The sequence below is a fragment of the Vanellus vanellus genome (assembly GCF_965231255.1).
Source record: "Vanellus vanellus genome assembly, chromosome: 2".
In the NCBI taxonomy this organism is placed as follows: Eukaryota; Metazoa; Chordata; class Aves; order Charadriiformes; family Charadriidae; genus Vanellus; species Vanellus vanellus.
Genome location: NC_138906.1, coordinates 118,696,903 through 118,710,959, shown reverse-complemented (window position 1 = coordinate 118,710,959; position 14,057 = coordinate 118,696,903). Strand labels below are relative to the sequence as shown.

Here is a 14,057-nt window from a genome sequence, read left to right as displayed (position 1 = left end):
ATTCAATTGTATGTTGTTCACTCTTATGTATCAAAAATCTATACAAATTGTCTCTTGTATTTTTCAGTTGAAATACTAACAAACTCTGAAGTAAGCAGAAGTTAATATCAAACTGCAGACTCTAAATAATGGCACATTTCAACAAGCTTTACAACTATAGATCTGTGGACACAGGGTACATGTCACATATTCAGTGACACAATTCTTAAGATATACCTAAGTTGGCAGATGCAAACCAACAGCTGGGGTACCTGACCTTTTGATGGGGAAATAGTATTTCAGATAGTAAGACTGTCTAGTAAATATACTGTGGAATTTTGGCAGTATGAAACAGGAAGTATGGCCAGACTGAGGGACACCTACAGAAACACAGATACTTCCCCTAGGATACTCTCCCAGCTTCCTGTAATGTCGACTTCAAAAACTCCTGAGGCAGTGGTAGTATCTTTAACACATCCTTGATGACTTCTTTCCACTTTACAGTCCTTTTGACCTGCCCAAACTTTTTGTGTCCATAACATCCTGCAGCAGTTCCATAACATAACCCAAGGTTCAATTGGGTTATGTACGAAGATGCTCCTTTCTGCTTGTAACTAAACCTGCTGCCTGATGCCCCTTAGTGAGCAACACCTCCTGTTTACTGTTGCCGTATTTCATTACTTTATTGGCATCTACTACACCCCTTCTGTGTCTTCTTTTCAGCTGGAATCTTACCTTCTGCTTTGCAAATTCCCTCCTTCTGGTCTATATCGTAGTTCTACTTGCACAGTAAATAATTTAACCAACTTTCTACTTTGCTCTCCACCCTTTCTCAAAACATTTATAAATAGGCCGAATGTAACAGGTCGCAGCAGAACCCCACGGTAATTTCCTCCTGCTGTGTTGATTTGATATACTTTTAAACAGGTATAATCTATGACCAAATCTATGTTTATACCGCAACAGGTTGGTTCTACTATGAGCTGTCAGATGAACCATGCTTTCACACCTTCAAAGAGTCTAAAGAGACCAGCAGAATGACTTGCCTTTAAAAAGTACTGGTTCTTCACATTGTATTTATCCATTGTCTGCAAACATTGTTCATTACATTACACTCTTACCAATTACCCCAGTGTTTCTAATACTCCATAAAACTCATCAGGCTGCAGCTCCACTGACCTCCTTGAAGTCTTTTTTAAAATCTGATGACAGAATCGTCACTTTGTACTCCTTGACCATCAAAGCTGCTCTAAGTGACAAGTTCCATGCTACAGTGAGGGTGTTAGCAGTTTCTTCTCTCTTTCCAATCCAAGGGAGTAGCCTCCGGTCCTGGCAGCTCGCTGACACTCGGTTCATTGACCTTTTCTGCTATTTCAGTTTACAACAGCTCTTCCCGCCCTCCCTGCAAAGAAAGGTTCTTTAGCACTTTCAAAATGCACAACAGTGCAAGAATCCCAGCTTTTGCCACCTTACCTTTAAACGTTCTCGTCATAGTTTGATCATTTATTCTACCAACTTACTCTGAAGCGTACTCTTTCTGATAGTTCTCAAAAATAGGATTTATAATTAATTCTTTAAGAAACTTTTTCATATAGCCTACTTTATAGCAAATTTTACATTTGATGAGTTACAATGTGCCTCCACTTTTCATTTTGGGAACGTAACTTCGACTTTGTAAAGGTTCTCCCTCGTTAAAAGCAGTCTCCTATCTTACTTTCTTCATCAAAAACTTTTTTTTGATGGATAAATATTTATTTAGAGCATGTAATAGTTGTCTTCAAACAAGATACTTGAAAGAATTCTGCCTTTTTGACAGCACCTGTTAATTTTCTCCAAAGTTTTCTAATTTTCAGGAAACTAGACTTTGGCATGGATTCTTTGACTACCTACTCCAAGAAATGAACTTTTACAGTGTGTAAACATTTAATGTCAGCACATGTTAGTACATATGGGAATGACTCAAGATTTTCATTATTTGGCTTTATGCCTTTGCTATCCCTTAGGATATATCCCTGTGAAACGCTAAAGCAAATCAATCAGCTAAGCAGGTAGGATAGGGACAGCGCCTAGCGATACACCTTCTGTTTTTCTGCAAGGCCTGTGAATTCAGCCTAAGAGGATTTTGTTACTTAGTGTTACATTTAATCTTTTTTGTTTGTTTGTTTTCTTTTTAGGCATATGCCATAACCTCTCCACCTGCAGAACCTACTGCCACTCCTATATAACTACACCTGGGATTAAATGGTCCTATCCACCAAGTTTTTAAAGACGTATCTTTTTATATGCACACACACTATATAATACAACAATAGAAAGTACAGAAATATTTTGTAAATATATGTACAAAATAAAAGCATCTGTACTTTCTATTCTTTCATTTTGGTTTAAGGCATTTAACTAGTTGCTTGCTTTATGATCTCATTTTAAAGAGAATTCTCACTGGTTGAACCTCACTCTGTATGCTGCTTGGACATTTTATTCTATTCTAGAATGCTATTTTGTTCTTAAGTATCTTATAGTGGTCTGTGGCCTGCCTACTTACGTAAAAGCATTACACTGCCTCTGTGATACTGTACGCTTTTACTCTCCAAATGCAAGTACGAAACGATATTCTCTGCTATAAAAAAATAATTTAAAATAGAATCATAGAATCATTATGGCTGGAAAAGACCTTTAAGATCATCAAGTCCAACTGTTATCTAACTCTACCAGGCCCACTTCTAAACCATGTCCCTGAGCACCATACCTAGACAGCTTTTAAATACACCCAAGGATGGCGATTCAATCACTTCCCTGGGCAGCCTGGTCCAGTCTTTGATAAGACCTTTCAGTGTAGAAGTTTTTCCTAATGCCTAACCTAAACCTTGGCACAACCCTGGCACAACTTGATGCCATTTCTTCTTGTCCTATCAGTTGTAACTTGTGAGAAGAGACCAACACCCACCTCTCTCTACAACCTCCTTTCAGGCAGCTGTAGAGAGCAATATGGTCTCCCCTCAGCCTCCTTTTCTTCAGGCTAAAAAACCCGTTGCCTCAGCCGCTCCTCTTAAGACTTATTCTCAAGACTCTTCACCAGCTTCATTGCCCTTCTCTGGACACTCTCCAGCACCTCAATGTCCTTCTTATACCTCGGTGCCCAAAACCAAACACTCAAGGTGCGGCCTCACCAGTGCAGACTACAGTGGAACAATCACTTCTCTAGCCCTGCTGGCCTCACTATTCCTGATGCAGGCCAGGATGCCGTTGGCCTTCTTGGCCACCTGGCCACACTGCTGGCTCATGTTCAGGCGGCTGTCAGTCAACACCCCCAGGTCCTTTTCTGCCAGGCAGCTTTTCAGCCACTCCTCCCCAAACCTGTAGCACTACATGGAGTTGTTTTGACCCAAATGCAGGACCCGGCACTTGGCCTTGTTGAAGCTCATACTATTGGCTTCAGCCCATCAGTCCCGCCTGTCCAGGTCCCTCTGCAGACCCTTCCTACCCTCAAGCAGATCAACACTCCCACCTAACTTGGTGTCGTCTGTAAACTTACTGAGGGTGCTTTCAATCCCCTCATTGAGCTCATTAATAAAGATATTAAACAGGAGTGGCCCCAACACTGAGCCCTGTGGAACACCACTTGTGACCAGCTGTCAATTGATTTAACTCCATTCACCACCGCTCTCCGGGCCTGGCCATCCAGCCAGTGTTTGATCCAGTGGAGTGTATGCCTGTCAAAACCTTGAGTAGCCATTTTTTTTCATGAGAATGTTGTAGGAACAGTATCGAAGGCTTTACTGAAGTCTAGCTAATTAACATCCACAGCCTTTTCCTTGTCCACCAAGCGGGTCACCTTGTCATAGAAGGAGATGAGGTTTGTTATGCAGGGCCTGCCTTTCATGAATGCGTGTTGACTGGGCCTGATAGTCTGGTTGTCCTGTAAATAATATGTAATGGCACTCGAGATGATCTGCTTCATGAGCTTCTCCGGCACTGAGGTCAGACTGACAGGTCTGTAGCTCCCGGATCCTCCTTCCAGCCCTTCTTGTAGATGGGCATCACATCTGCTAATCTCCAAATACCCCTGGAGAATCCCTCATAATCTAAGAGAACTCCACACATAGCTGTCATCCAAATTTAGAAGTAACAATGCTTATCTTCTTATCAATAAATGAGAGAGAGATACACAAACAGATCCAAATTAAGAAAAAAGATAATTGGATATTCTAATTTAAATGCTGAGGAAAACATGGTGCTATACCTTTAACACACAAATTTAAGACAGACACTTAAACTACAGGGTTTGTATACCTCCAAGCTATTAACAATAGATACCTTTCATATTTAATATAGCTTTATTACAAGTAGATATAACCATTATTGCCAAAAGAGAAAGGCTATATAAAAAAAAATCCAGTGCAAAATAAAAGCACCCTATAAAATCTGCATTTCTGTTCCCCATTGACAGGGATTTAGACCTCGCAAGAACAACTGATTTCAGTGACTTCAACGCAGTTACTCACTGACACAAAGTTTAGACAGGATTTGCTGGAATTTTAGCTGTTGACTCCAAAGGAAAAAAAAAAGGGAGACTCATTGTCTGACAGGTGCAAAAATTAATACAAAATGTATTAACAAAATATGAAACAAACATACATTAAATAGTTTTGTTTCCTGGTACATCAAATTTTCAAATGAATGTTATAAAATTTACATATTTAATTAAATGATTTATCTATCATTGTGGAAAACAGTTCTTTATTTCAAGTTTATATTAACTATAAATATCTAAGATCAGGAAAGATACTCTTCAAGTTGGTGTGCCTTATTTCCCCATCCTTTATGTCTTCTGCTCTTTGCCTTTTGGAGAAAACATTACAGCATAAGGCTGCCGTCGTTTTGGACGTTGACAGGGAGCAAGATCCTCTTTAATATATCCTTAAAAGAATAAGCACAAATCTGAGGTAAGAAATACAGTATAAAAACATGCATAACTTCAGTTTCATTTCTTTGTTTACCCTCAAAGAATAAATTGTCAATTTTTTTCTTTTATGACCACTGGTTCTCACTTGACAAAGTGTTAGAGATCCCAGGGTACAATATCATTAATGAAAACACTCAGCTGCTTTCTAGTAGATGACTGTATAGTAATGCAATACGGACAGATAATACTGAAGAGAATGGAAACTATGAAATGTTCATCTATTCAAAACAAAATTGCATTTTTCATGTCTTTTCTACAGAAGATTTTACATAAGAGTAACAAAGTATATAGGTACTGCAAATCAAGTTGACTAATAAAAATCACTTTAAAAAAATGTATTTCCTAGTCATACACAGGAAACTTCAGGCACGTGTGTTTTGTGGGTCTAAATAGTACATCCCTCTCTTTTAAAGGCATTGTTATTTATTAAATACTTGTGCATTTAAAAAAGCCAAACATGAACCTATGGTCAAAACACACCTTGAAAGCTCTCTGATAAGAAAAGTGTATAGAAAATTTCTAATGTTCAACTTAGCTAGTGTTGATAGTAAGCAGACATTTTATGCAAATCAGTTACAGTACCTGACTTTTGTCAAACCTTTACTGTTTATCAGCACTAACATCCACTGAAGTGGGAGTAGTAGATTCCTACTTCATAGCTGGAAAATGCTGTCTATGCAACCCAGTTATTTAAAAAAAAAAAAACCCAAAACAACACAAACCACAATTGGTTCAAGATACCAATTAAAAAAGTAGAAAATACATCCTTTGTACCCCACTGCTTCCGAGTGACAGCTGCAATTGCTCATCACGGGAAGTCTCCCCATTGTTATGGTTTTCTTGCTGCAGTCTTGTATAATATGGCTTTTTACCAAGAAAGGGCTGGTCTAAACTCTGCCCCTGATATGCTGTTGAAGACCATTAGCAACTGAACAGCTCTTACTCTAGCAGAACAAGAAGATAGCCAAGAAGCTAATTTTAACAAGGTTGCAAGCAGATTCCAAATGGGTAGTAACAGACAATCTCCCTAACAGGATATAAATGGACATGCCTAGTTTAAACCAGCTTTCTCATCGGCTTGAACAGGTAAGAGGCAACCAGGTTGGAAGAGCAAAGGCTATGATTTATTCATTTTAAAAGATAATGATCAAGAACCAAAGCTGGTTCTAGAGCGCTGAGAACTCCCTGTCGTTACTTAAGGAAAGGAGACATGGATTAGCCTCAGCCAAGCCTTGTCTAAGTGGACACACAAGACAGGAAAGAGACTACTCGCAAAGAAAGTGGCGATTCAGCAGCGTTCCTGAGGTGCTGGCTAGCTGGATTGAGGGATTCACTTTCCATTATGTTATCAGAGGCAAAATGATGAGAAAAAAAAAAAAAAAAAAAAAAAAAAAAAAAAAGAACCATTTTCCCAAAGCCTAACCAAGCCTGAGGAAGCTTAAAAGACTGCAAATTCTATGACTAGCTTAAACCTTTGCAGTGGATATTTAAGAAGGGGAACTTGACTAGGGCTTCAACAGCGAATTTGACATTTTTCCCCCAGAATGCAAGGAGAGGCTTAAAGTTCTGAACACCATGTTTGGAATACATACCTCTTGGAAATACAGCTTTAAATTTAAATGAACTCAACTGAATATATTTTGATTAGGCAGTATGATTTGCACTATGGAAGTTATGCAAGTCCCTAGAAATCAAGGCTCCCTGTTCTGAAAGATTAAGGATGACACTGCAACACTATCACACAAGAACACATACACATCTCTTGCTACATTTCCCTATGCCTAACCTGAAACTGTTACAAGAACAGATAAAAATGAGTGAAGATTAATGCTTCACAGCTAATAACATATGCACAAAGGTATAAGTAACTCGAAGAGAGTTCATATAGGGCTCCTAACCTCAGAGCTTCACCACTTCTAAAGAAATGTACGTATAGTACACTACAAACTCATCATGCTTTAACATTATTAGTTGAAACTCACTTTTACACTAAGCTCCAGGATTTAGAAGAATTAGTTAGGAAAAAACAATCTTCTGTGTGAAGAGGAGTGGAAAAAAAAAAAAAAAGACAAACCACTAACCAAAACAGCTTTTGAGTGTCACTAACAAGCAAGGTACCTGTATTAAAAACTATCTAATCACAGCTTACCTTCAACATTTCCCATATCATGTGGCATTACGGAGCTCTAAAGACACAGACAAAGGACATCAACAGTGCTGCCTGTCTCTCCTCTGCAAGTACAATCTCTTAGACTTTGCCTCTGAAAACGTTGACCCAATTCTTGCTTTGGTTCAAAGAGACGTAGGGTTTTAATTAAGTTCTATGAAAATCCCAATTATTTCTGCCTTGTCTATCTAGGCTCTAAGAAAGTTTCCTTATATTCCCTTATATTCAAAATAATGGCTGCTGATAAGTAAACAGCTCTACAAGACTGGGTTAGAAAGGCTGCTTTATGAAAGAAATAATTTCAGGAAATCATTTTAGAAAAAAAATAAATTAGCTTTCAAAAGTGCTTTGTAAGCCTTTTTTTTGCACAAACCTCTTTCCACACAAGTTTGGGTGGAAGGAAACCCAACCTCCCAGAAATTTTCAGGAGTATTTGGAGGAATGTAGCGAAATCTATGTCTTGAACAGGAAGCTAATTTCTTTTCTCTCTCTTCTTCTGGAATGTCTGCATAATACTGAATGTTAGAGGGGGGGAAAAAAATCCAAGTTAACAAATTCATACATATAGAGCAACTGCTTTACACAACAACATTGTCAATCACTGTTTATTAACACATTTATCTAAAAAATAATGGTGAGGATAGCCAAGAGTAGAGATTTGTTATCCAAATGACAAACACCTGGCCATTATCCTAAAAGCTTGCTGAAATTACAGATTACGTATAACCTTATGGTGGCAAGTTTGTTAGCTTTATATCTTTAAACATACCATAGGTACAAGGTTTAGGCATGTGTACAATTACCTATGTCAACAGTTATACAGATTTTACAAAGCTAAGTAGCCCAGGTGTTGAAATAGATGGGAATTTTCTAATAAACTAACTTTCAGCTCGCATTTGCCAATAAAATAAAAGTGAAAAAACGTACCACAAAATCCATGCTGCAGAATCACTTCCAGTGTCTAAATTTACAGTAGTAACAGCAAACTTAAGTTAAATGCTTCCTACTTTATTACCCTCAAATAAAGAGCTAGTTTAACTATCTGACTGACACTGGGACTCCAGAAACTATCTGCCAGCTGGGCATTCTCTAGAGTATACAGTAAATTAGCTAGCTACTCTTTCATCCCTGTCAGCTGTACTGGGAGCTGCAACAAGTACATACTCTCCAAACTTTTTTCCTGGGTTGTTCCCATGAGTAGCATCATAGAAAGACAGCTTTTTTTTTTTTTTTTAATGCAGTTTTCTACTGGTTTAGTTTGCTATTTTTAGGAGATGCTAACTAGAATCACAATCTGGCACTTTGAAGTTGTAGAGTACGAAAATATTTTCAAAGCGAATGCACTGTTTGATTCAAGTGGCAAGCCAACAGTCACCATCTGGATTGCACAAGAAACCTCACCCTCATAAAAGTGGTAAAACAATTCTACTGAAATGATAGCGTTACAATTCAAAAAGGCAAACTAAAGTTTAAAACATTATTCAAACAGCTGGAAAGTGATCTAGACTGGTGAAATCAGGAAACAAACAGAATACCTCTGTCAGTAGAGATTACTTCTCGTCCCCATCTACTGGCAGGATTTCAGAAAACCTACTTACTTGGAATCATGAAGTACACTAATAAATTCCTTTCTTCCTACTAGATGGTAGACAAAGTATAAAATGGGCATAAAAATCCTCCTCCAAAAAATCCGGAGAGATAAATATTGATGATTGTGTAGAAAAGAGTAATCACAGCTCTGAAAATATTAGTGACAAAACTGAATGAACTAAGAAAAGTAGACTTGTTTCATTTTGTGATTCTGCAGTCTGTGGGAACTGCAACTCTGCCTGAAACCGAGGCACATTTTCTTCCCCCTCAAATCAACTCAGATTTCTCACCATTCTATAAAGTGTGACACCAGAACACGTTCTGCTCTCAAAGCCCTTACTAGTACAGAAATCTGATCTAGTAACATGCGGGTCTCCTGGTCAAGAACAGAGATTCAGGTTGTTAGCAGGTTGTACCCAAAATTTCAGATTGCTGGTCTGTCTACTACAAAGTCCTGGTACACAGGATAGAATAAACTGCCAGTTCCAAAGATAACATTCAGAAATGGTTATAAGCCCCCAGTGAAAAGTTCTTCAAAATATATTGTGTATAAGCCCAGGATACTCCCACACTCTTGACAGCAGAACCCCTTTCAGTCTCTGAATTTGGAGACACTTAGTTTGAAAATGTTTGCTACTGTCTTATACAATGTTCCCTTAAACAGGAAAAAGCCTACGCCAAGACCAGCACTTAAGTGGATATCAGCAACTTGGGGATTGAGTCAGATATAGTAAGGTCACTTATGCACCTGGACTTCAAAGACCCCGCTGGAAAAATACCTGTGTAACTCAGTTAAAGATCTAGAGACTAATGAAAGAAGAGGAACGGGTAATTATCATCAAATACACATCGATTTTCACTGATAAAATTTAAGAAATGACATGGTGTTAAGTCAACAAAATTAATTATAAGAATTCCATGGTATCTGTGTAAACCAAATAGATTAATAGCTGAGTCTTATTTACAGATAATTAGCAGTGCAGCTTATGTTTGTCCTTTAAATAGCCTGGAATTTTAGAAGTTCACCCACTAAAAGTTTGCAGCGTGCTACATTTTTTGGGGGAATTAAAATGTTTATGATTGATGAGGAATATTTATGGATCAAACAATGAAAAATATAGTACAGTTCTGTAGGAACAGAAAATAAAAAGACCAATGAATAATCAAGCTAGGTGTATATTCAAAAGAAATTAGTAACTTTTTTTTTTTTGGCTTGTTTAGAAATCTGTTAGGATTGACAAAGAATAAGAAAGTTACATATATGTCTGCTAAACAGCAAAAAGAACTCTCAGCTTTCCACATTGATCTCACTATACACAGCATTTTCGACCCACACAAAACATTTGAGCTAGGTTTTTCCATGTGTGAAAAGATATGCAAAACCTCATCTTGCAGAATCTTCACTGCAAAAGAATTGTTTACAGAACTGCACAATTTAGTCTCAAAAAGAGACCAAACCCTTAAAAATGTTCCGCTCATTAATTTGGCACAGTTACTTACAGAGTAATTTCTGTAATCTAAATATATATAAAAGCATCTGACTAATTCTCCTACTTATCTAAAGCATAGCTAGACTTAGTAACCACACTAACAAACATTACTTTTACAAGCTAACAGTAACTTCTGCATACAATCTTTCTCTGATCACATTGCAAAGTCATAACAAACCAAAACAAGACCTCTTATCAAATGTTCTACACTGTAAAGTTAAATCTCTCGCATCTACTTAAAATGACAGATAACTCTCCCTACTCTCATACTGCATGCAGCACATGGCCAGAAACAATTTACTGATTTCTACCCCCTCCTTAAGTATTTCCTTAGACTTTGGAGACTCTTCAAATCCATCTGACTAATAAGTAAGCCAGTACTTTTTTAAAAACATCATTTATGCTTTGTCCAATACTCCCTTTTTCCATAGGCATTTCATTCAAAGCTAGTTTTATTATGGTGCAATGACCCAGCCAAGCATTTCACACATTAATTTTGAATGGTGTAGACTTAAAAAAAAAAAAAAAGCCAACAACAAAACCCCCTATAAACCCAAACTTTTCTGAAGTTTAATGCAGAAACCTAATATTGTAAAATGGGAGCTGTAAATGTTTCCAAACACCAGTTACCACTCTAACTTGCCAGAAAGCAACAAGAACTGGATTTGCTGAGAGGAGATCTGTAGCTTCCAGAGACAGGAAATTAACACACTTAACAAGTCTCTTGGCCAAGAAACAGAATAAAAGCTTGGGGTTTTTTGGTTTTGTTTTTTTCCCCCAACACTTTGTTTTCTTTCAAACTCTTTAAATCAAACATGGTTTTGAAAATGGTATTTCTAGTTGACTGTAAAACTTAATTATTTGTCTTTAATGAGTTTTACAAAAGCTATTTTTCAGGACTGGGTTTTTATTAAAAATATACTCTAATAAATTTCTTCAGCGAAGTAAACATGACTTAACTACAAAGTGAATAGCAGGAGAATCTATGAAATGTGTTGGTTCTATATAGGTGTGGAAATTAAGATTCCAGAGAATCCATCATCATTCAGTCATTAATCCACACTACTGGTGAGTCATAATGTACAAGATCATTGCCTAATTAACTCCAGCCTGAAAGTCTATTAATGACCAAATGAAGTATGTCCTTATTATACATGTAATTAATTCAATATTTTATCTCTATACCAAGTATCTGAAAGCAGTTTAGTAATTTGAAAGGGAGGGAAAGAGTGCGATGTGAAACCTTAAATTTCATACTTTTTAACCTGCTAATGTAAATATTTTTTCATGCATTTACACATATATAGACATTGGCATCTATGTTGGTGCAATTATCTGAAAACACAGACACCCCAGAAAACAAGGAAAAAAAACCCAAATCAAGATATATCTCTATATAGGTACAACAGGACATAGAACAAATAGCCGTAAATTTCAGTAGAGCTTTTGAGCTAAGTTTAGAAACTTGTAATCATTCTTTGACTAGCTAATGTATTTCTGATTAACAAAAATCTTGCTAGAACCATGATGTGAGAAGTTTCTATCCTCAAACAGATACACAAAAAAAATAAGACTTTCTAAGTTATATGCAGTTACAATACTTAAAAACAAACCAACCCATCCAAAACTTGGTAAAACAGCTTTGGTAAACACTTCTCTGCTACTGTATGTACTGATGATGGTGCAATCAGATTCATAATCTCAACAGCACTTTAGCACTTAGACACTAGTGGAGTTGGAAGAATGGAAGACTGACCAAATTTTAAAGAACTACTTACTAGTTCACATTCCTTACAAGTATGGCCAAGCAATTTTCTTCTTTCTTCTTTTTTTCGAATAACCTCAATATGAGGAAAATCTAACACAGTATTCTTTCTGAAAAACAAAAATGTTTTCACACGATAGTACATTTATTTCTCCTACATGTCTGGAAATTTTCAGTTTTTAGAACATAATAAAGGAGAGTCTCAAGAAATTAAAAAGTATCACAAAATGCCTGCAAAACTCAGAAAATTCCTACAAAACCCAATCATACTGCATTTCATAGCTGAATAGGACTATCCTTGTAACTAAATGAGTTCCAGGACTTTTTAAGCGTACTATATCTTTTACGTAACCAGATGTGCATCTCCTCATTATGGCTTTTCATAGTGTGAAAGGAATTACTAGATCAAAATCACTTTAATATAGATCTTCTGTAGAATATTTATTTTGTCCATGACACAGTTGTGCTTGCACTGATTCCTGCAAGAGGAATATATGTTGGGTTCAATAAAAGAAGTAACAGATTCTTTTCAAGTTATCTGATCACAAAACATTAACTGAGTTTTCTCTACAAAGAAAACATATGCTGAGGTAAAAAATAAGCTAAAAACTATTTAACTGAAGGGGCTGATATGATTATGAAATGAAGATTCAGACTACCAACGATAATTATACAGAAAGGCAAGAGAGGAAGCACTAAGAGGTACAGTTGTAAAACACTACTCATTTATTGCCTAGAGGAAGAGGCAAAAATGACAAAGAAGGAAAGGTTTATATTTGCACAAGCAACTCATAAGCTCTTTGCTCATAAACTTATGCATGATCACATGTGTGTAAGAAATAACATGGATTACAAAATACTGCATTCAAATAATTATAAAAAGCAGAAGAGGCAATCCCTTCTCTTCAGCGAATGTGATAGATAGGCATCTCAATGTTTATTTTTTCCCCCACCCCAGCTTTTATCTAAGGCTTTTATCTAATTCACTAGGTCTTTTACCTGTGCATCTTCAGCTGCTAGTAGGTTACACACAAACATGTTTATTTTAGGGAAGAACAAGTTCCCTATAGGGAGGATATAAAAAGCCTTGAAATGCCTGTACAGAACAAACTAAATTACCTTTCATCACTTTTGAAATATGGCTCCACAAAAGCTTTCTGCTTGGCTTTATCTTGTTTATCCTCATATTCTGCAAATATACATGCAAGACAAAAAATTACATCATAAAAAGTTAACAGACTGCCTGGAGAAACGTCTGTAAAATTATTAGCCAGCTATTAAAGAATACAAAAATGCCATGTAAATTCAGTCTGAGACAACAGATTCAAAATACTAAAAATAATGTAGAACGAGCAATCAAAAAGCGTTACTGGAGTAGAAGGAAATCAGCGAGACAAGTGAAAAAGATAAACAGAATAGCAAAGGAAAGGTTGCTTAAAATACAAAATACTGTGAAACCTTTGATAGAACCTAGGATAGGGAGAAGAAAGGAAGCAAGTAACCTGCAGCCAAAAACTGGTGTTTTCTGTAAGAGTCACTTTGCTGTACAGTTCCTATGCCAACTTCCATTACACATCCCATATTTGTGTGGTGGTTATACAAGTGAACTACCAAAATAATTTTCACATTGGTTTACGTTATGTCCTTACACTAAGTAAGTTTTCCCATGAATTTATGAAAAATGAACTAATGCTTCTTTGGCATATTTGTTCCTAGAGAACAGAGCCCAATTTCAAATCAAGTTTTGTAGTTTAACCAGGCTAATAAAGACAAAACAAATTATATCCCACTCTTTAGTTTCTTGCTTGCTGCTGTTACTCCCTTATCCTGCTCTTCATCATGAAGAATTTCTTTTTCATCACATGCAGAAGGACTATCTTCTGGTAGGCAGGATTCATATTCTTCATGGGCTGTCCGCTCAAACATTTCTGTTAAGGTATCATTCTTTTTTTTTTCTCCTCCTATTATAAAAAGCATAATGAACATCCAAATCAGACTCTCACCAGTTTAAGTCAAACAAGCTTATTTTGATTGAATGTGTATCAAAAGAACTAACATTTACTTCCTGCTCCAGTACTGCTTAACTCAAGTCCAACAATACAA

General features: G+C 36.7%; 1 protein-coding gene across 1 annotated transcript in view; it reads right to left on the bottom strand.

Moving 5' to 3' along the window:
- Positions 1–4,798: 4,798 nt before the first annotated feature.
- RBBP8 (RB binding protein 8, endonuclease) overlaps positions 4,799–14,057 on the bottom strand; it is a gene marked incomplete at both ends in the record, with an annotated part of 34,462 nt that continues 25,203 nt past the window's right edge. The window contains 5 exons of the mRNA XM_082479824.1: positions 4,799–4,896; positions 7,483–7,624; positions 11,968–12,064; positions 13,074–13,143; positions 13,745–13,915. Of these exons, the coding sequence (XP_082335950.1) occupies positions 4,799–4,896; positions 7,483–7,624; positions 11,968–12,064; positions 13,074–13,143; positions 13,745–13,915 (578 nt within the window). The remainder of the gene's footprint in view (positions 4,897–7,482; positions 7,625–11,967; positions 12,065–13,073; positions 13,144–13,744; positions 13,916–14,057) is intronic.